Below are 21,959 nucleotides of genomic sequence, written 5' to 3'. Positions count from 1 at the left end.
TAGACGTCCCCCGTCCCATCGTTTTTCTATTATCATCGAGTATACTAAATCAATTACCTTGTTTCATCATCAAATCATAAATTCCACTTAAAACATTTATCTTCTTAACTCAGATGTGATCTGGGCAGTTTTTATCAGTTTCTTCCAAAGTGTATTTAAATAATGAGTGTGTTTATTCAGATTTAAAAGTTCTCCAAGAAGGTTATGTGGGAAAACATCCCTATTTTCTAATTTGCTTCAGCCCAGTAGTTTTCAAACATTTCGGGAGCAAGAGAATACTTTTGTCAAAACAAAACAAACGAACAAATCACTGATCTATCTCTGTCAGTGGTAGTACAATATATCACTTTCGGATCGTCCTTGATTATTTCCTTAAAATATATTATTTGGTGTCCGGGTCAATTAGATAAAACAGGATTAGCAAACTGTCTGTAAAGGGTCAGACAATAAATATTTTAGACTTTGTGGGCCGTCTGGTCTCTGTCGCAGCTGCTCAACTCTACCATTGTAGTGCAAGAGCACGCACAGAGTATACAGCACATAAATAGATGATTGTGATAGTTTTCCAATACAAATTTATTTGCAAAACAGACAGTGGGACACATTTGGTCTTTGGCCCATAGTTTGGTGCCTTGTGAGTTAATCTAAAGATTTTGGTGCATTTTGGTTAAGTAAAGTATAGTTTTAGATCCCTGGTTCTTGATATAGTGAATGGAACTGAATGAATTAGTAGAAGAAAAAGGTATTTCTTAACTAGTTTAAAACAGGGACAGGGAATATTTCTTTATAGGAAAACGACAAAGGGTCTAGCTGAGAATGTGGATTTGGGGGAGGCTCTGAGATGGCAGCATGCTCACTAATCCTAAAATATCTTAACAAGAAAGAAATTGGCAATTAAATGCAGTATTACTTGCCGGGAAAAAAAAGTTGTTCATTTTTCTTCTTAAACAAAGCACTGTGGCAGAGGGAATTAAGCAGTGACCTGGTGTGCGAGACCTGGATTTTAAAACCATCCCTTGTACTGACAGCTGTGTGTCTTTGAGAGCATTATCTCCTCTCTCAGAGTCCCTGTGTTTCCATCTAAAATTTAAGGCAGCGACAAAGACACTCTTTGTGGTCCCTTGGAGTTTTCAAATTTTGTGATCTGAAAGAAAAATTTCATATAATTGCAATGTTTAATAGGATTTATGATAATTGGAAAATAATTGCCATTCCAAACTTTTATTAATCTATATTTAGTTATGAGTCACACTTTCACAATAGATGCTTTGGAAATAAGCAAAGAGACAAATTGAGTCAACAGAATTTTAAATATTTTATTTATATGCAGTTTGTGTAATCCCTGGAGCCCATAGGCATATTAAGATCATTTAAAATATCCATTAAAAGTTATGTGTTATACAACAAACTCTCCTTTTAGAACGCCTTGCCAAAGGATACATAGCTAACATTTATTGAGTAGCTACTACTGCCAGATTAATTGCATTCATTATGTTTAATCCTTCCAGCAGTGCTGCAAGGTAAATACTAATATTCCTATTGCACTGATAAAGAAGCTCAGAGATGCTGAGGGATTTGCAAATGCTCACTCAGCTAATGAGTGGCTTTATTGTAGGATTCAGAGCCAGACCAGTCCGACAATAGTCTGTGCTCATCCCACAGTACCAGAATGTCTTTGCGAAAGGACCTGTTTTGCATCCTCTTTCCAGGTGCTCAATGGAATAAGCATTTGCTTTCCTTGATATCCTCTATTTTGTTTTTCTGTAGAGCATTGTAGGGACTCCTGGTAAGGTGGGTTACAAGAGTCAATGACTCCCCCATTCACATGGGGACACCAGAATGGGCAGAGGAGTAGAGAACAGGAAGAAACAAGGAAGAGCCCAGTCTGAGAATCACAGAATGTGAATTTCTGTCCCAGCTCTGGTGCAGATTTTCCAAGCGGCCTTCACTGCTCTGGGCCTCGGTTGCCTCCACTTGTGATGGGGATGGTCATACTCCCTATCTTCCAGGTTGCTGGGAGAATAATGTATGGGGTGACAGAGATTTGTAAAGGACCAAGTGCACTACAGACCCCACAAAGTCAAGAAAATGGAGTAAGATAGTGGATCCGAGTGGAGAACATGGAATCTAAGATGAGGAACTTATTTCCTAGTCCCTCTTGCCACCGATGGTGCTGTGGCCTTAGCAAGTCCCTTGCTCTCTCTGGGCCTCAGTTTGTCATCTGCAAAATGACAGTGATGGCCGTGAGTGCCTAAAGGCCCTCTATCCTGATGTTTTGGATTCTGTATGGCAAGGCAGCGAGCAGTTCCGGTGCATGGAGTATGTCTCGGGAAACACTGGGCCCTTTGGAGTCAAATAAAACGAGTGCATTCTAAGCTTCCTTTCCCACGATTAACTCTCATAACCACCATTGTGGCCCCCTGCCCTCAATAACGGTGCTTCAGGAAGAATCCCACTTGCTTTTCTGGAAATGGCCCATTTATATAAAAGTTGGGCCATTCCAAGTGTGCTTGTTGTGTTTCTATTTTTCCCTCTCAAGTTTCTGTGCAATGAGAAACACGTAGTCCCCTTCCAGTGTGCTCCCCTTAGATTATTTACCCCCATTGCTCTGAATTCAGCCCCATAAGAGCCTTCAGAACTGCTATGAGGCTGGCATAAGAGTAACACTGTCATTACTTAAGTGAACACCTTTGGAAAATAGACCTCTGTACACATTATAAGCAAGGGTTACTTTATTCTCTAAAGTTAAGTTGATATCTTTACTTGTAATTAAAATAATACTATTCATAATTACATTTTCAGAGATAGTTCTTTTTTTTTCTTCTTCTTCTTTTCTGCCTTTCCTCACTTCACCTCTCTGGGGCCAAAATGCTCTGAGAGATCTGCCTGGATGCGGCTGTTTCTCGACTGCCTTGCCAGTTGTGTTCTGGGACATGAAGGCAGACAGAGGATTTGGAGCTGACACCCTCTCGTTAAGATGCATCATTTCTGCTTCACATATGCCCTTGGGTTCACCTTTCTCTGAGCTGGCTGAGGATCGTATGGGGAGTGAGTGGGAACAGCAGGCAAGAGAAATGTCCTCTTTCCTCTCTCAGCTCAATGATTTCATCTCACTCTTCTCCTCTGTGATTCCCCTTGTTCATCTCTGGGGATAATTTGCGGCTAACAATAACAGAAGCTGTCCCAGAGTTCTCCTCTATCACCCCGATACTCAGAAGCTCCTCTTTATCCATTTCCAAATGATTAGTTAATGCGACCAATGGGATAAGCCACCCAGGAATAAACAATTGCAAACATCCTATCACTGTAATCAATCATGCTTTCAATAAACATTTATTTGGGGTACAATGTCATTACAGTATTCCAAAATGTATTTTTGGATTAAGCCAGACGATCAGAAAGCTATATATTTAGACTATAATATGTTTGCCCCTCATGGAGTTGCTTTATTGTTGCTTTATTGTATGAATAGTGTATGAATAGTGCTTTATTATATGTATTAGGCTACCTTGAGCCCATCAAACTCACAGGAATATTGTTGAGAATATCTCCCACCAGCATCAACTATATTGATCTCTTTATGAGAAACCATGGGAAACGTTCGTGTCTTATTGTAGCATCCAGCGAATCTACTTCTCAAATAACTTTGAACAACTACTCTGCTGTCTTTCCGACTGCATGGCTTTTGGCTATAATTCCCCTTTTTCCTCCAGTTGCAAGGAAGCTCAGACACTTGCAGTACACTTGAATCAAGTGTTCAGGACTTTACAGAATTAACTTTCCAAGCTTCATTTTCTATTTTAACCCAAACTTAATTTTCTATTTTCCCTTTTATTTTTCCTATTGTATGTATATTTTAAAGCCTATAAGATGTGTATGTTTTTTAATGTAACCTTCAACTACATCTGAGATCAGATTCATGTAAATGAACAAGTCATAAAACATGCATGAGAAGAGTAAAAGAACCCTTCGCTTATTCAGAGGTCATTAGGAGCTCGATTATCTAAAAACAATGGAGGAAACACATTGATCCCGTGCTCCCTATAGACCCAAAACTGCTGGAGGCATTCCCTTTACAACTCTAAGATGCAGAAATTGTCACTCCTCCACCCCATTTTACAGATGAGGAAACTAAAATAGAACCTTTTAAGCAATAGAAACATCATAAGTGTGTCCTATACAAATAATTGTAAAAAAAAAATGCTAATACCAACAGCAGGTAACAATTGTTCATACCCTGTTCAAACACTGCAATGTATAAAGAAGTCGTCTATTATTTCATTAACTCTCCCAGCACAATTTGAGGAGATGCATGCTTTTAGTCTCTACATATATGAAAAAATAGACTTGGATGGAACTTATAAACTATTGCTTTATTTCTTAAATTCAGCCTTGCTGCTTTCAGTTTACTTCATAAGAATCAGATCCCACCTTTCCCTAAAGTTTTATCTACTGGTAATTTTAAAAGAATGTGATTGTGTCCCCTCCCTTCTCACCCCACCATCTATCCACTATCACCCAACTTTCCAATGTAGCTGCCCGTGTAATCAGAACAACGATGATATTGATAATAACTTTAATATCTTATTGATGTTTTCATGGTTTAATATAATCCTAAGCCTATCCTTGTAAGGTAGCTACCATTTACATTTTACAAAGTATAAACCAATAGGTGGTAGAATCATAACTCACATTTTTACCCCTAGAGCCTAGGTTGGAGGATACAGGGTTAAAGATGATCCGATTCAATCAGTTTATTTCACAGGTGGAGACACGGATATCCAGGAATGAATACACCATCCCAAGAGCGCAGAGCCAGTTCTCCTTCCTGTCTTGTTTTGTTTTGTTTTGTTTTGTTTTGTTTTTGAGCTGGAGTCTCGCTCTGTCGCCCAGGCTGGAATGCAGTGGCTCGATCCCAGCTCACTGCAGCCTCCGCCTCCCAGGGTCAAGTGATTCTCCTGCCTCAGCCTCCCGAGTAGCTGGGACTACAGGCACATGCTGCCACACCCGGCTAATTTTTTGTATGTGTAGTAGAGACGGGGTTTCACCGTGTTTCCCAGGCTGATCTTGAACTCCTGAGCTCAGGCCATCTGCCCGCCTTGACCTCCCAAAGTGCTGGGATTACAAGCATGAGCCACTGCAGCCAGCCTCTCCTTTCTGTCTCATAATCATGTCTCCTTCTTCTGTGCAATGTGTCATTGAGCCTACACACATGTATTTTTTTTTTTTGCATGTATGTAGGAAAGTAGAGGACTAATAAAGAGGATGAAGGAGGATTCCTATACAGGCAATGCTTTACTCTAAAAAGAAAGATTTAGACTTACAATTTTCTCTCCAGCCTCATCTTAAATCCAGCACCCCTGGCTGCAGTCTTCATCCATCCCCAGGCCCTGTCATTATCTGCCCTCCCACCTCCGGCTCCCCCAGTGGGATGGGCCTTGCTGCAGACACCCCATGACTTCCATCCAGGATCTTTTTTTAATCTCAATCTAATTGGTTTGCTCATCCTGCTGGGATGTTTAATTGGGCATAAGCATATTCCACAGATCCTATGCCATTGTGAGTTTTGCCTTCTCCTCCAAGGGTAATTTGCTTGTTCTGTGCACTCAGAAGGAAAGATATATTTTATGTTGTTCTCAGTTCCCTGAGAACTGACATGAAATTGTTCCTGGGCCAGCAGAGCAGTCAGACAACATGGCAAGCAAGGCTTGCTTTCTTTTATGTATTTTCTTTTACTTTATTTTTTTTTAAGATGGCATGTTGCAATGGAAAGGGTATTACACTTGCAGTCATGAGCCTTGGGCTCTGATTTAATCCTTCCCAGTCATTTGCTGTGTGATCTTGATCAAATAACTTAATCTTTTTGACATACAATTTTCCCATCAGTGGATGGTATTAGTTGGATTTGATGACTTCTATAAATGGAGTAAGAGTGAAGCTTTTAGGACATATTACCCATGGGCCAAATATATCCGAGCACTTGCTTTTGTAAATAAAGTTTTATTGGAGCACGTCGACGCTTAGTTGTATCGTCTATGACTGTTTCACTCTACAAGGACACAGTTGAGTGGTTGCAGCAGATACCTTGTGGCTGAAAAATCTAAAATATTTACTACCTGGACCTTTATAGAAAGTGTTTGTCTACCCTTCCTTTAGAACATAAATCAGATTAGGTAGACTCAAAACCTTCTTTTAACTTTTCATGTTACTTCGAATTTTTAAAAATTTTTACTAAGACTGACAAAGCTTTTTGAGGTCTGTGTTCCTCTTCTTCATCTTTTGGTATTATTTTTCTTCTCATATCACCCCTATACTCATTTAGGCTGCTGCCCTTTGATGTTCCCCAAATGTGGCAAACACATTTCCACCCCAGGACCTTTGCATTTGCTGTTATTTTTTTCCTGGAACATTTTTTCACCAGGTGGCCCTATAGTTCCTCCCTCATTTCCTTCAGATGTCTTCTCAAATGTCGTGAAATCATGAAGGTCTTTTCTGGTTACCTATATGAAATGACAGCCTCACCCTCTTCTGGACATCCCAGCCTCCTTCCCCTGATTTATTTGTTTTTATAACGCGTATCTCCCGTGACACATTACAAATTTGTTTCTTCGTTATCTGTCCACTGTCACCAGCATGTATGCCCCTTGAGAGCAAGACTTTCATTAATTTTGTTTACTGTGGTATCTTTAGAGCTGGAAAAATAGGTGCTCAAATTTCAAATATGTAATCAACCTTTTCATCTCTAATGTTGTTTAAATCTAGCTCTGAATAGATCTGGGTGCTATTGAGCCCTTTTACTTAAGTGTATTTTGGAAAAGAGTGTAAAAATCACAGAATCCTGTGATTATTACAGTCTTTGCTCCAATGTCCCTGTAACGGTTACAGAGCCATGTAAACCCGTCCTCAAAATGCTTTTAGCCTGGGTTCTTGGCCAATGAGAACAGAGTTTATAGACTGAAATCTACTAACATAGTTTGACACATAGTCATTCATCCTGTGGTCCCTGACAACCTCTCTGCCTTTAGCTCTTATCATTTATATATTACACGTACACATAGACACACACATTCCTTTCTTTCTAACTGTCCTATCCCCTCTCATTCAGTTCCGTTTTTGCACATGGAGCTCCTTGTTCTTTTTTTCTTTACCATTTTTAAGTGTTCAGTTCCATGGTAATAAATCCTTTTATATTGTTTTGTTTTTCCCTTTGTTCCTCCCCAACTATCCTTCCCAGCCTCTGGTAACCATCGTTTCACTCTCTATCTTCATGAGGTCCATTTTTCATCTCCCACAAATGAGTGGGATATGTGATATTTGTCTTTCTGTGCTTGGACTATTTCACTTAACATAATGGCCTCCAATTCCATCCATGCTGCTGCAAATGACAGGATTTCATTCCCTTTTATGGCTGAATAATATTCCATTGAATATGTATACCACATTTTCTTTATCCATTCATCCATTGATGGGCACTTAGTTTGATTCCACATTTTGCCTATTGTAAATAGTGCTGTGATAAAACATGGGCATGCAGATATCTCTTTAATACATATTTCCATTCTTTTAGGTATTTGCCCAGTAGTGGAATTGCTGAATCATATGGTAGTCCTATTTTTAGTGTTCTGAGGAACCTCCATATTGTACATTATAGTTTAATACCTTCCCTGAACAATCATTTGTCCTCCTTCCCGCAGTGGACCAACTCCTCCGGATGAGAAACTGTCCGTGGTGCTGAGCAGCTAGTTAGTGCTTTAGGGTAACATCCCCAGTTACTGAGCGCTCCCCAAGTGCCTGACTCTGTGCTTAGCAGGTCACATACATTTCCTCACTTAGGCCTTACGTCCACCTTGTGAGGGATAAACTGGGTACCTGGCGTAGGCATCTTTCTGAGTTTCTTTTCAAGGACGCAACACAGATGGCAGGCCCTGGTCTATCACTGGTGAACGTCACAGACTGTGATGGCTGTTTCAAAAAAAGGAATTGAGTCATGCCTTGTAATTTGGTCGTGGGGGTGGCATCATTCTTCTGTATTGGTACTGGTTCTTCTATGCTTTTATAGCCTATCTCTCAATATTTACATTAAAAGAGTGATTTAAGAGTCAGGATGCCAGTTTTCTACACTCAGTTCTACCACTCATTAGCTACATGACCTTTAACAGTTACTTAACCTCTCTGTGTGTAAATAAATATTAATTTTAAGGAATATGGGTATGTTCATATGAAAACAGCAACCCAAGACAGTAAGTTATGAATAAAAGTGATATATGCACACACATATATGTATAACTACGTATATTTTTCTATATACTGATATATGAGTATGTTTATATGCATATATATATAACCTCATAATTATAGGTATATATAATTTTATAAATTTCTTGGATTAGCTGATAATATCTCTTTTCTTCAGAGATATTTGGCATTTCTCATTGCTGTGTATTGATCAATTGCTGGTTAGCAAATTACCTCACAATTCAGTGTCTTAAAACAATATCATCTCACAGTTTCTGTGAATCAGAAATCTGGACGCCCTGTCTCTGGGTTTGTTACCAGGCGGCAATCATCTCAAGGCTAGCTTGGGAAGGGTCTGTTTCCTAGCTTAAGCCCATGGTTACTGCGAGGATTCAGTTCCTTGCGAGGCCTCATTTCCTCGGAAGCTGTTGGCTGAAGGATTCCCTCGGCTCCTTGCCATGTAGATGTCTCCATAGAGCATCTCACAGCATGGCAGCGAGTGAGAGCGAGGGAGGAAGAAAGACGGATACAGAGATGGAGACAGCAGGAGAGCCAATGCAAGAAAGAGACAGGGAACAGAGAGCCGGGGGTGAGGCAGAAGAAGAGACAGAGACAGAGAAAGACATGGAGGGACTTAGAGAACCAGAGATACACAGAGAGAGAATACACACAAAATAGACATCGAAGAATTTTGTAACTGAATCATGAAAGTGACACTCCATCACTTTCATATTCTGTTAATTAGAAACAAGTCCCTGGGCCCGAGGTCATTGGGACTCAAGCTGCAAGCTGCCTGTCACACCTGTATCATTTGTCTCAGCTGGCTGTCAAGGTCTTTCCCCCATCCCCACATCTGTCAACTACTTGTTCCATCTTGTTACCTCCCACACCCTCTTTTTCATGCTCCCCCTATTTTATTCTGTCCTTCTCATAATGTTTTCTATATCCCTGTTCACCATTCTTGACTTTTCCTTCCCATGGTTAGTTTTTTTGTGGTTGTTTTTATATTTATTTATTTCTCTTTTACTTTTAGAGACAAGGCCTCACTATGTTGCCCAGGCTGGTTTCAAACTCCTGTGTTCAAGTGATCCTTCTGCCTTGGCCACCTGAGTGGCTGGGACTACAGGCATACACTACCATTCTGGCTGTTTTTGTTTTTAACCACACTTCATTGATCTAAATTCCATGCAAACTTAAAAACTGTAGTTCACACATGACCTCCTCTCTGAAGCTTTCCCTAAAGGCCCAGACACGAAAACTTCAGGTTCCTCCTCCTGTGTCCTGTAGTCCTTGATTTATAATAAACTGAAAAGTCTTCTAGACTGTGAGCTTTTTTTTTTCGGAGTGCAGTTGATTGCACTGGGCTCACTGCAAACTCCGCCTCCCGGGTTCACACCTTTCTCCTGCCTCAGCCTACCAACTAGCTGGGACAGGCGGCGCCTGCCACAACGCCCGGCTAATTTTTTTGTATTTTTAGTAGAGACGGGGTTTCACCATGTTAGCCAGGATGTTCTCGATCTCCTGACCTCATGATCCGCCTGCCTCGGCCTCCCAAAATGCTAGGATTACAGGTGTGAGCCACTGCGCCTGGCCTACTGTGAGCTTCTTAAGGACTGGGACTGTGACATGTGTGTTCCCCTTCTGTGGACATCATATGTTGCCCTTAGTAGGTATCTTGAAGCGTTCACTGAGTGCAGTTGATTGACTTAAGTACCTGCAACAACATGCAAGGTACTCAGTGGACTTCAAATTTAAACTATGTCTTGAATTATGGACAGAGATTTCTTATGCAGACACAGACCATGAGCTCTGAGTCTTGGAAAGATATGCTAATGTGAAAGCTTTTTTCGGACTCAGTTTTCTGTGAATCAGGGGTCAGGCACCACCGCTAAATTACCAGGGCACATTCTGGCCAGATACCCCCACTGTTCTGCTTCTTCTTTGCCCTGTGTCCCTTTCCTCATTCGTCTCTCCCATCCTGTGGCAGGAGAGAGAGACCTTTTCATTAAACTCTGGTTCCCATCATTTATCTCAGCTGACCTTACAGCCCTCTTGTCTAGTCTGTTTTCCTCAAGGGACCGAGAGCATGTAACTCAGGCAGGTCGGAGAGCTGGTCATTCTGGGGGAGCTGCATCTTTGGTAGGAACTGTGATCATTACTGAGCGAAAGCAACCTTCACTTAGTCCCTCTAAGTTTTCACTTGTACTCAGTTTGTATGCTCCGAGTTCACTGTATGTGAACTTTTAATGATTTACATTTACATGTCTGGGAACTTGTGGGAAAATAAAGTTATAAAACAATATTTCACTTTAAATTAGCACCTTGCAGTTTCCAAAGGTATTTTGCACTCTATGTTTCATGTAATTCCTGCATCAACAGTAGCAAATAGATAATATTAATTGAATTTTGTAGCTGAAGTAATATAGGTCTAGAGGGGGGACAAGATCACAACACATAATTTGCAAGAGGCAGAGTGAGACTTGGACTTCCAAATTTGGTGTTGTTTGATCTTGAGATCCTCTGTTATTAGTGAAGGCAAACATGGAAATTCTCCCACATGGTCTTTGGAACATAGCTTAATTGCTTTAAAATACTAGGTGCTCGATGAATACATGTTAACATTTTGGATTAAAGTGAGCTCTGGGCTCAATATTTGATTTCTGGATTATCCTAGAACAGGCCTCAGGTTGCTTTGTGCCTTAGGTCCTATATACTCTCATATATCCTCCTTCTCTCCCTCCCTCCCTCCCTCCCTTCTTCCCTCCTTCCTTCCTTCCTTCCTTCCTTCCTTCCTTCCTTCCTTCCTTCCTTCCTTCCTTCCTTCCTTCTTCCCTCCCTCCCTCCTTGCCTCCCTTCTTTTTCTTTTTCTCTCTTTCTTTTTCTTTCTTTCTTTCTTTCTTTCTTTCTTTCTTTCTTTCTTTCTTTCTTTCTTTTTCTTTCTTTCTTTCTTCCTTTCTCCTTCCTTCCTTCCTTCTTTCCTTCCTTCTTCCCTCCTTCCCTCCCTCCTTCCTTCCCTCCCTTCTTTCTTTTCTTTTTCTCTCTCTTTCTTTCTTTCTCTTTCTTTCTATCCTTCTTTGCTTCTTTCTTTCTTTCTTCCTTCCTTCCTTCCTTCCTTCTCTTTCTTTCTTTCTTTTTCTTTCTTTCTCTTTCTTTCTTTCTTTCTTTCTTTCTTTCTTTCTTTCTTTCTTTCTTTCTTTCTTTCTTTCTCTCTCTCTCTCTCTCTCTCTCTCTCTCCTTCCTTCCTTCCTTCCCTCCCTCCCTCCCTCCCTTCTTTCCTTCCTTCCTTCCTTCCTTCCTTCCTTCCTTCCTTCCTTCCTTCCTTCCTTCCTTCCTTCCTTCCTTCCTTCCTTCCCTCCTTCCTTCCCTCTTTCCATTTGTTTATTTATTTCTCCATCCGGCATTATCATGAATCCTGCCATGTAACAGGCACTGAGCTATATACAGGGCTGTGTTAGGGAGTGCCTAAGAAGATTCTATTCTTGTGGTGTCATATACAGTCTAGCGAGAAAGATGGAAAAACAACTAGAAGATGATGGAGGACTCGGTCCTGTGAGAGGTATCGGAAATGGATAATAATCCCCTGGCACAGGGCTAGTGTGATCATTATATAAGAACTTAGACACGATATTCTTGGGGACTATAAAATGCCATGAAAATTTTCATCAGTACATTACCATCCATATTATCATCAGATTATTATTTTTATTACTTTTTCTTTTTCCTCAGTCCCTCTACCCATCCCCTAATAAAAGTAACTCCTGATATTTGTCTCCTTGGTGCTCTGTAAACAACTTGAGGGCAAGGATGTTGTCTATCTAGTTCAATATTCCTGTGACGAGAATAGTACTCAATAAATATTTGTTAGTTGGAGATGATTAGAAGCTGCCAATCAAAGCATCACTTGACACATATTAAAATTATAGGCACTTTCCCATCCAGATGCCTGGATGGATGGTTGGGTGGACTTTGGCTTGAGGGCAGTGGTGGTAAGTTGAGGAGTGTTGCTCATTTCTCCTGCCCAGGGAGTTTGCCCGTTGGAAGGTGAGGAACACAGCCATCGAGAGGAGAGATCTGGTCCGCCATCCAGTGCCCCTCATGCCGGAGTTTCAAAGGAGCATCCGCCTGCTCGGCAGGAGACCCACCACTCAGCAGTTCATCGATACCATCATCAAAAAATACGGCACCCACCTGCTCATCTCAGCCACATTGGGAGGTAGGTCAGCAGCCACTGGGCCAGAGCCTTCTCAGGACTTTGGGTCTGGGATGGAAAGGAGAATGGGATGTCTTAACAGCAAAGTCTTCTTAGCCTCTCTGCCATTCTGCGTCACACAAAAGCATTTATAGCCAGGTAAGCCAAATTGTCTTGGCTGTTGTGATCATATCCAAGGATATGATTCGGTTCTATGGGACAGTCTAATTTGAGAGTTTACTAAATTTTCTGAAAATATTGCTTAACCTTGGAATTAGCTCCATTTGTTAAAAATGCCTAATCTGATCATTTTCTCAGTTCTTTTGGTCTAATCTGGGAAAATAATTAAATTTCAGATATTGTTTAGGGAATATGCTTTGTTTATTTAAGTCTACTTTAGAGACTGATAACTTGAGGTTATCATTTAACAAACAGGCTATCATTTGTATCTCCTGTGGGCCTAGAGTAGGTTAATGGGAAAGCAGATTAATTTTTCCACCCTGCTCAGCCTTACCCATCCCTCCCCATCAGGGCCAGTCAGTTTTTGAATGATCAAGGGTAGGAGGGCTGGATAAAGGACAGGAAATAAATGCAAAGAGAATGAATGGAAAATAGTACAGACTAGTGCCTTTAGATGCTTGTGGATCTTGCCTGAATGCATCATTTAATATTATGAGCAATCCCTTAGGACCAGTTTTGCCACAGTGACTGGGTTCACTGAACTTTGAGGAAGCCCCTTTAGGGATAGAGCACTGTGCCACATACTCACAAAGCCGCCGACTGCATTTAGTTATGTCCCATGCCCACTAGGAGAGATTGGCATATTGATACAGGCAGGGTGGACTGAGATATAATTATAACAGAGGATCTTCTCCTTCCGAGACGTGTTGAGTACTACCAACTGGAGTGGTCAGTACAGACTTCTTGGAGGAAGTGACAGTTTTGGTCACCAGGAGCTGGTTAAGTAAAGGGAGGTGGCAGAGCTTTCTAGGCTCAGCATACAATGTAGGAAGACCCAATTCATAATGTGGGGAATGTGGTGGAGAGATTGGTTAGGCAAATTTATTCATCCCTACAATAATATTACCCACTACTTAATAGTTATTTGCCATATAGCAGACATTGTACATTGTCTTTAGCCCTCAAAACTGCACATGATGTCATATTACCTCCATTTTATAAATAAGGAAGCTGGGACCCAGAAGAAGTACAGCTAGTAAGTGATAAAGCTAAGTTTTTAACTGAGTGTTTTCCATTCATAAAGCGTGCATTCTGTTTTTGATCCAATGTCAGTCATCTCTTTAACCAACTCACTTCCCCACCAACCCAATACCCGCTCCAACAACCAACCAACAAACGTGTTAGTTGTCTGTTGCCAGTTAGATATTAAGTAGGACTTTGAATATTAAATCATTAGTGTAAATTCTATTCTGTTGTAAAGTGAAAATGAATTCATTTCTACATTAAGTGTAGCATTAACCTGAGCTCGGACATCCCCTGCCTCCATTTCACTTGGGGGAGAAAAAGGCATTGAGACCAATTCAACTCTTCCATTAAAAGCTGTGCTCTTGTCTGAGTTCCTGGAAACCCCAAGTAACCAAGACCTTTCTTCCTCAATGAAATATATTTTTAATTTCTCTAAGGCAAGGTGGTGAATTATTCACAGAGCCTTGTTCCTCTCCTATTTTTACAACACAACATTTTAAAATATGCAAAGCTTTGGATTGAGATCTGGTGTTGTACAGCAGGCCCTAAATGTTCTCTAGCCCTCAGTGTGGAGGAGTAGAGAGAGGGAAGGCAAAGAGATTTACTGTTGATTGAACAGTATGTGCCAGAAATGATGCGAAGGTTTTCTTACATCATCACTTCATTCATTCACTTACGGAAAGCATGTTTTTTAGGAGCCTCCTCTGCAGTATGAGAGAAGGGAGGTGGAGGTGGGAAGTTGTAGGGAATGAAAGAGCAGGCTCTAAAGTTTGATCGCCTGGCTTCTAGTCCTGCCTCCTGCTGTTCACTAGCTTAGTGTCACTGTATTAGTCAGGGTTCTCTAGAGGGACAGAACTAATAGGATAGATGTATATATAAATGGGATTTTATTCAGGAATATTGATTTACATGATCACAAGGTCCCACAATAGGTCATCTGCAAGCTGAGGAGCAAGGAAGCAAGTCTGAGTCCCAAAGCTGAAGAACTTGGAGTCCGATGTTCAGGAAGAGGAGACATCTAGCATGGGAAAAAGATGTAGGCTGGGAGGCTAAGCTAGTCTAGTCTTTTCACATCCTGCCTGCTTTCATTCTAGCTACGGTGGCAGCTGATAGATTGTGCCCACACAGATTATGGGCGGGTGTGCCTTTCCCAGTCCACTGACTCAAATGTTAATCTCCTTTGGCAACACCCTCACAGACACACCCAGGAACAATACTTTGCATCCTTCAATCCAATGAAGTTGACACTCAGTATTAACCATCACAGTCACCTTGGCTAATAACTCAATCTTCTAAGCCTCAGTTTCCTCTTTTGTAAATAGTCACAATAATAGTCCTTCATGCATATTGCAAAAATTAAATAAAATCATCTATTGAAAGTGCTTAGCACACTGTCTGACACTTAACAAATTGTTGCTATGTTACTATTCTTGTTCTTACTATTATTGTTATTACTTAACGGGGCTAAGAAACTTGGGAATCCAGATTAAGACCCAATTCTGCTACTCACTAGATGAGTGGGAGACACTGAGAAATTCACTTTTCTGTCTGAATATAAATTCCTTTATCTATAAACAAGGAGGTGCAAAGAATTTTATTCACTATAATTTTTTTCCAAGACCACTGTGTTCATTGAGAAGAAATGCTTTCATAAGCTCTTTGACGTGTCAGGTAAGCTCACAAGGGGGTAATCAAATACTAAAAGATGCTTCTTAACCTTTCACCTATGAGACAAATAAATATGTTTGTTTGGCTCTTTAGGAAGAGGAAAGAGGAAGGGAAGACTATGGGAATGGAAAAGCAGAGGTGATGGGAGGGCCAACAAATAAGAGATTTCCATGGGATCTTCAGATTTTTGATGAAATCTATTAAACTAATAAAATATATCATGTGAATACTCTTCTGAAGGGTGGTGAAGGGAAAAACTGTGTATCTGGAAGGTCACACAAGAAAACGGGAGTAGAAATTTTCCTAAGTCTCCCTGATGACCATATCTTGGGGCCGAAGGAATCACCTTAGAGACTGGGTGCCTGTGTGACATGTGTGATTAAGCTTGCATGCATGACTATGCATGCATGGAAGTACATCTGTGTAAACAGATGTGCACAAATGCTTACCTGTATAGACAGATGTTCACAAAGCCTATTCCTGCTTAGATATGAGTTAATTTATACATGAGCATGTATTCATGCATATTGCACACATGTGTACACATCACTCACATATATATGGTTGCAACGTGTATATATATGTGTGTGTGTATGTGAGCATGCACATGCATATGAGTGTGTGTATTGCACGAATGTCTTTTTATACATGAGGGCTCATCATTTTTGTTTATTTGTGTATTCATTATTTCCCTCCCTGCATTTTGGGAGAGGTCCCCTTGACTAAGAGGAAGGCTGAGAATAAAATCCCAGGGGCTCAGAAGGAAAGGAAGAGTTATGTCCCAGAGGTCGAAAGTCCAGACACCTCATCTCCTCTCTGGGAGCAAAATCAGCTCCCACTCTTCCTCATTCCCTTTGAGAGTCCCATTTTCTTCACTTCTAAGACAAGGTGCTGCAGAGTGAGGCAAAGTCTCCTGGAGAACAGAAAGACTCAGAAAAGGCCTATGTGAAGGAAGAGGCAATTTGCAGGAATGCCCAAGGGGGAAAGCAATTCTAAACAGAACATTCTCTTAATAAACAAGAAATTAAGCCTTAGTAATGCAACAAGAAGCCCATTAACCCCTCTTGATCTAAAGGTTTGCTTCTGCCAGTTCTCAGTCCAGAGGGAACTGGGCTTGTTTCACCTTCTCCTTCACAGGCCCCTAAGAGAGCCTGAGCTGACATGTGGAACATTTATTTCCTCTGCCTCATGGCTCAAACTCTTAGCATATTCACTTGTTTAACTTCTACCTTTCCACTCATCTGTCTGTTCATCTATACACCCATCCATTAATCCATCTATCATCTATCTATCTATCTATCTATCTATCTATCTATCTATCTATCTACTTATCCATCAACTGATAACTGAGCATCTATTCTTCATCAGACCCTAGGATAAGCATTGGAACATTAGAAAGATGAATTAGGTGGCGTCCTTGTTCCCCTGCTCCATTTCCCATGGTCCCTGGAACTCAAAGTCTAATTGGATATAGCATCGGTTTTAAGCCAAATCTATTCAGGTTGCTGTGGGGGCCAAAGGATAGACAATCATGTATTACTACATGACAGTAAAGCTTCTAGAGAAACTGCAAACACAAGTGCTTTACTATGAACTTAACTCAAGCCTTGGCCAATGAAACCTGAGAGTTATTTATCTAGTTCAGGTAGGGAGGGAAGGACTGAGGGAAGGCATCCCAGAAGTGATGTCTTTGGTGATACCTAAGGGATGAGTATAAGTTAGCCAGGAGAAAAACAGAAAAGTAGAAGTCCTAACAATGAGGGAAAATGGGGGCACATTTGTGCAGGATGGAGCAAACCCAGAGAGCAGCAAAAGTTATAGCTGGAGTGCCCAGATCATCCAGGCCTTGTGGGTCCACATTATCTACAAGATGCAGGTGCCTACCCTTTCTCTGGTCTGCATTGCATTCTGTGCACCCCTCTGCCTTGGCCATTCACCTGGTATATTGAAATTATCTCCTATGACTCTGTATCCCTAGACCAGCACTAGCCAATAGATATATGATGTCACCCCAAGTGTGAGTCACATATGCTCCTTTTAAATTTTCTTGCAGCTACACTGAAAAAGACGAAAAGGAGAAATCAATTGAGAAAAAAAGGACAAATCAATTGAACAAACATTTTTACACTGTTGGTGGGAATGTAAATTAGTTCAACCATTGTAGAAGAGAGTGTGGTGATTCCTCAAAGATCTAGAACCAGAAATACCATTTGTCCCAACAATCCCATTACTGAGTGTATATCAAAAGGAATATAAATCATTCTGTTACAAAGACAGATGCACATGCATGTTCATTGCAACACTATTCACAATAGCAAAGACATAGAATCAACTCAAATGCCCATCAATTACAGACTGCATAAAGAAAATGTGGTACATATACACCATGGAATACTATGCAGCCCTAAAAAAGAATGAGATCATATCCTTTGCAGGGACATGTATGGAGCTGGAAGCCATTATCCTCAGCAAACTAAGGCAGGAACAGAAAACCAGACACCACATGTTCTCACTTAGAGCTGAACAATGAGAACACGTGGACACAGGGAGGGCAACAACACACACTGGGTCCTGTTAGAGGGGTAGGGTGGGGGAGCATTAGGAAAAATAGCTAATGCATGCTGGGCTTAATACTTAGATGATGGTTTATAGGTGCAGCAAACCACCATGGCACATGCATGTTTACCTATGTAACAAAACTGCACATCCTGCACATGTACCCCAGAACTTTTTTTAAAAAAAAAGTTTGCACTAGTTTGTGATAATGTAGCTTCAGGTTTTCAACTGTTTACGAAATCAAGCATCTTAGAATGAAAAAAAAAAGAAAAATGAAAAAAGAAACATGCCCTTGTTCACAAAGTTGATAGAGAGTAGAGGCAGCTCCCTGGAGCCTCCTTTCAGGAGTTCTGGAGAAACAGTTCTTTATCCAAATTAAAACTCATCATAGGTTAGCAGTGTTACTGATCTATGTGTGCGTGTATAAGAAAAACTTCATAGAAGAAAATGTATAGATTTTTGTATTTGCATCTACATTAATTTAAACATGTCTATCATTCATCCATTTGCTTCCATCCAAATATCTATCTTTCTAGCTATCCGCCATTCGTTTATCTATTAAGAAAAGATCAGGGGGAGGGGAAAGAGAAAAAGGAAAGGAGAAAGAAATGAAGGAAGGGGAGATGGGAGAGTAGAGGAAAAGGAGGAACTGCATGATAATGAGGAGACAAAAGAGGAGGAGAAAATAATAAGAGAATATCTATGCCACATTTGCCATTGTATAGAAGAGACTGAACTTTCTTGGAAGAGGGGAAGGGGATTTTGTTATAAGATGATGCTGATGAGAAGCATGAAGTCGGTTATTAGGGGCAGGGGCTGGACTTTGTTGATGGGGGTTTTTTAATGATCCTTGTCCTAATGAAGCCTGGTGTTTACAGCCACCTCTAGACAATTTATTTTCATTGTGCCCTTGATTTTTAGAGGCCGAAGGAAATATGGGCCAAATTGGTTGGAGATTTAAGGCTGTTTTCAGCATCCAGGTCCCATACCTGTCCTCACACATGAAAGCTCAACAAACTTTCTTATCTACTTTTCTTTCCCATCCAGGGGAGGAGGCTTTGACCATGTACATGGACAAAAGTCGCCTCGACAAGAAGTCAGGGAATGCCACTCAAAGTGTTGAAGCTCTGCACCAGCTCGCATCATCCTACTTTGTTGACCGTGATGGCACCATGAGGAGGCTTCATGAGATCCAGATATCAACTGGAGCAATCAAGGTACAGCTTGGGGGTGGATTTGGGCGGCAGGTTCTCAATACAACAGCACTACAATGCAGGCATTCTAAGAGTGGATGGACAGATATAATTTCTGGGTTCATAACCATGTAGCTCGTGATGCCCTCTGCCAGCTGCTCTGATTGATATTGTCACATACCCTGTAATTAATATCAATGTGCATTGTCATTCCAGTGGCCATTTGTACTGATTTACTAGAGTATCCTGGCTATAGTCATGGCATAATTATCAATAGTTCTCTCATTCAGTCTTCTGTGTGGAGATTATCAGATCTCCTTTATAGAGAAGAAACAGAGACTATGAAGAGGTAAATGATTTTCCTGAGGTCTCAGAGAGAGCAATGATTAGATTACTGACACCTAGCTCAGCAATATTTCAAACATCTATGTTTTTTATTCTTTCCTTCCCACTCACCATTTTACAGATGGTAAAACTAAGGCTAAAGGTTTAAAGCCTTTTTCTGAGGGTTACACAGTTAGATAATAACTTAACAGGAACTAGAACTCTGCTTTCAAGACCGGGGTCAACAAAAGTTTTCTGTACAAGACCAAACAATTATTTTAAGCATGGCGGGCTGTATGACCTGTGGTGCTGTTACTCAACTCTGCTGTTGTAGTGTAAAAGCAGCCATAGATGACATGTAAACAAATGGGCATGGCTGTGTTCCAGTATGACTTCATTTACCAAAACAGGCACTCTGTGGTTTGCTGATCTATGCTCGTCTACACCAGCACTGTCCACTAGTACCTTCTAAGACGGTGGAAAGGCCCTGTATCTGTGCTAGCCGAGAGAGTAGCCACTAGTCACATGGGGTTATTGAACACCTAAAATGTGGCTACCGAGGAGCTCATTGTTTAAGTTTTTTCCATTTTAGCTCATTAAAAATTAAATGGTCACATTGAGAAAAGCAGCCCTGGACTTTCAACTCAGTGCCTTAGGGCACAGGAACTTAAACAAGATTCCATTTTAAACACAACAAATTCAGACAGCCTCTATGAAGAGAATGTGGGAGGACATCCTCCACGTAAAGTGTTTGTTCTTCTGAGGGTTTTAGTGCAGATGTTTCCATCTCAAATGTTCTTTAACCAGATTATGCCTGCATTTTACATCTCAGTCTTTAATTTCTTCTAAAGAAAATGCAGACCTAGCCTTATATTAAGACTTTCCAAGATATCTGTAGGGAAAAAGGGTGAGGGTAAGGCCAAGGGGTCTTACCCTGCCAAGGCTGGCAAGTGAGTCAGAAATTGACGAAGGAGAGAGAAAAGTGTGGGAGGGAGAGAGTCACTGAGGAGGGAGGTAGTAAGGAGAGAAATAAATCAGACCAACAAACAAAGGGCCAGTTTATCCGAAAAGAATCGCCTATATTTGGGGGATTATGTTGTTAGGTAACTCGGCGCAGAGAGATGGATCTTTATGAAGTCATCAGAGTTAGAGTGCCACAGAGGCCTGGTTTTCATTATCAACAAATGGTTCTCTCCCCTCTGGATGGGATGCAGAATTGAGATATTGAAGCTCTGTCAGAAGATAATCCTCTTTTGTGTGTCCTGGAAGTGCAGTCTGCCTCTGTAGGAGGAATTTCTCAGAGAAATTGCACAGAGGCCACTCAAGAAACCATTTCTTATGGTAGGCACTGTCTTCTGCACTTAACTTGGCCCTTGGATTTTTCATACCATTTCTTACCACTAACTCAAGACCAAGCTGTCTAAAACTTGTCTCACTATTGGGTCTGTTTTTTTTTTTTTTTTGGTTGTTATTGTCTTTTGGAGATGGAGACTTGCTCTGTCACCCAGGCTGGAGTGCAATGGTGCGATGTTGGCTCATGGCAACCTCCACCTCCCAGATTCAAGCGATTCTCCTGCCTCAGCCTCCCGAGTAGCTGGGACTACAGGTGCGCGCCACCACACCCAGCTAATTTTTGTATTTTTAGTAGAGACTGGGTTTCATCATGTGGCCAGGATGGTCTCGATCTCTTGACCTTGTGATCCGCCCACCTTGGCTTCCTAAAGAGCTGGGATTACAGTCGTGAGCTACCACAGCTGGCCTGGGTCTATTTAAGACCAGCCACTAACCTAGATGGAGAAGTTTTGCCCATTCACTGTTCTCCCCACCATAGGTATCTTTAGGAAAATAAAATGGTAAGTTTAACTCTCTCTCAATAATAAATATGTTATTATTTTGTATATAAAAATAAATTATTTGTAAAACAAAACAAAAAATACAAAACCTAATTATTCCCCATTTACTAAATATTACTGTACCCTAAGTTTGAAACACTTCAAAAATATAATCTCTTTACCCTATTTTGATGACTAATAGCATTACTAACATTTTATAGAAGGGGAAGTTGAGGCTTAGAAAGAGAAAGTTACTGATCCAAGGTTTCACAGCTGGAAAAGGGCAGAGAAGGTGCGTGTGGCTGCCTCCCAAGTCCCTACAACGGATGCTGTGTTTTTATAGCTGGATGCAAACTTCAAAACAACCCTAAATAATGGGAAGCAAAGACTAAATAAATGAAGAGGCTTCTTTTCATACTAAGCCATTCTTATTTCAAGGTTATCTTTTTGAATAGCTGTTGCTCTCTTATCCACCACCTCAAGTCTTTCTAAGACAGTGTTTTGGAAATGCACATCCACAGGATTGGGTCATTTTCTCCTGTGGCAGCACAATGCTTCTGCTAAATCTTCTTTAGGAAAATGGGCATCATTTTCTCATTCTTGCCTAATAATAATATATATGTACTCATTACAACTTACGGAGCCGTTTGGTAATAAGGTACCCATTATGGAACACATGCCATGTGCCAGGCATTTAGACCCATCGTACCTGGTCTCACAACCTCTCTGGAAGAGATTTACTAGCTTTGGTTTGCA

At 40.9% G+C, this 21,959-nt stretch overlaps 1 protein-coding gene across 1 annotated transcript in view; it reads left to right on the top strand.

Annotated features, from left to right (window-relative positions):
* The window catches only part of LOC105487131 (BMP/retinoic acid inducible neural specific 1), a 200,496-nt gene that overhangs the window by 112,057 nt on the left and 66,480 nt on the right, over window positions 1-21,959 (top strand). The window contains exons 3-4 of the mRNA XM_011750439.3: window positions 12,258-12,448; window positions 18,902-19,071. Of these exons, the coding sequence (XP_011748741.1) occupies window positions 12,258-12,448; window positions 18,902-19,071 (361 nt within the window). The remainder of the gene's footprint in view (window positions 1-12,257; window positions 12,449-18,901; window positions 19,072-21,959) is intronic.

Source organism: Macaca nemestrina, chromosome 14 (genome assembly GCF_043159975.1).
Source record: "Macaca nemestrina isolate mMacNem1 chromosome 14, mMacNem.hap1, whole genome shotgun sequence".
Lineage (NCBI taxonomy): Eukaryota > Metazoa > Chordata > Mammalia > Primates > Cercopithecidae > Macaca > Macaca nemestrina.
This window is presented reverse-complemented; position numbering and strand designations above follow the sequence as displayed.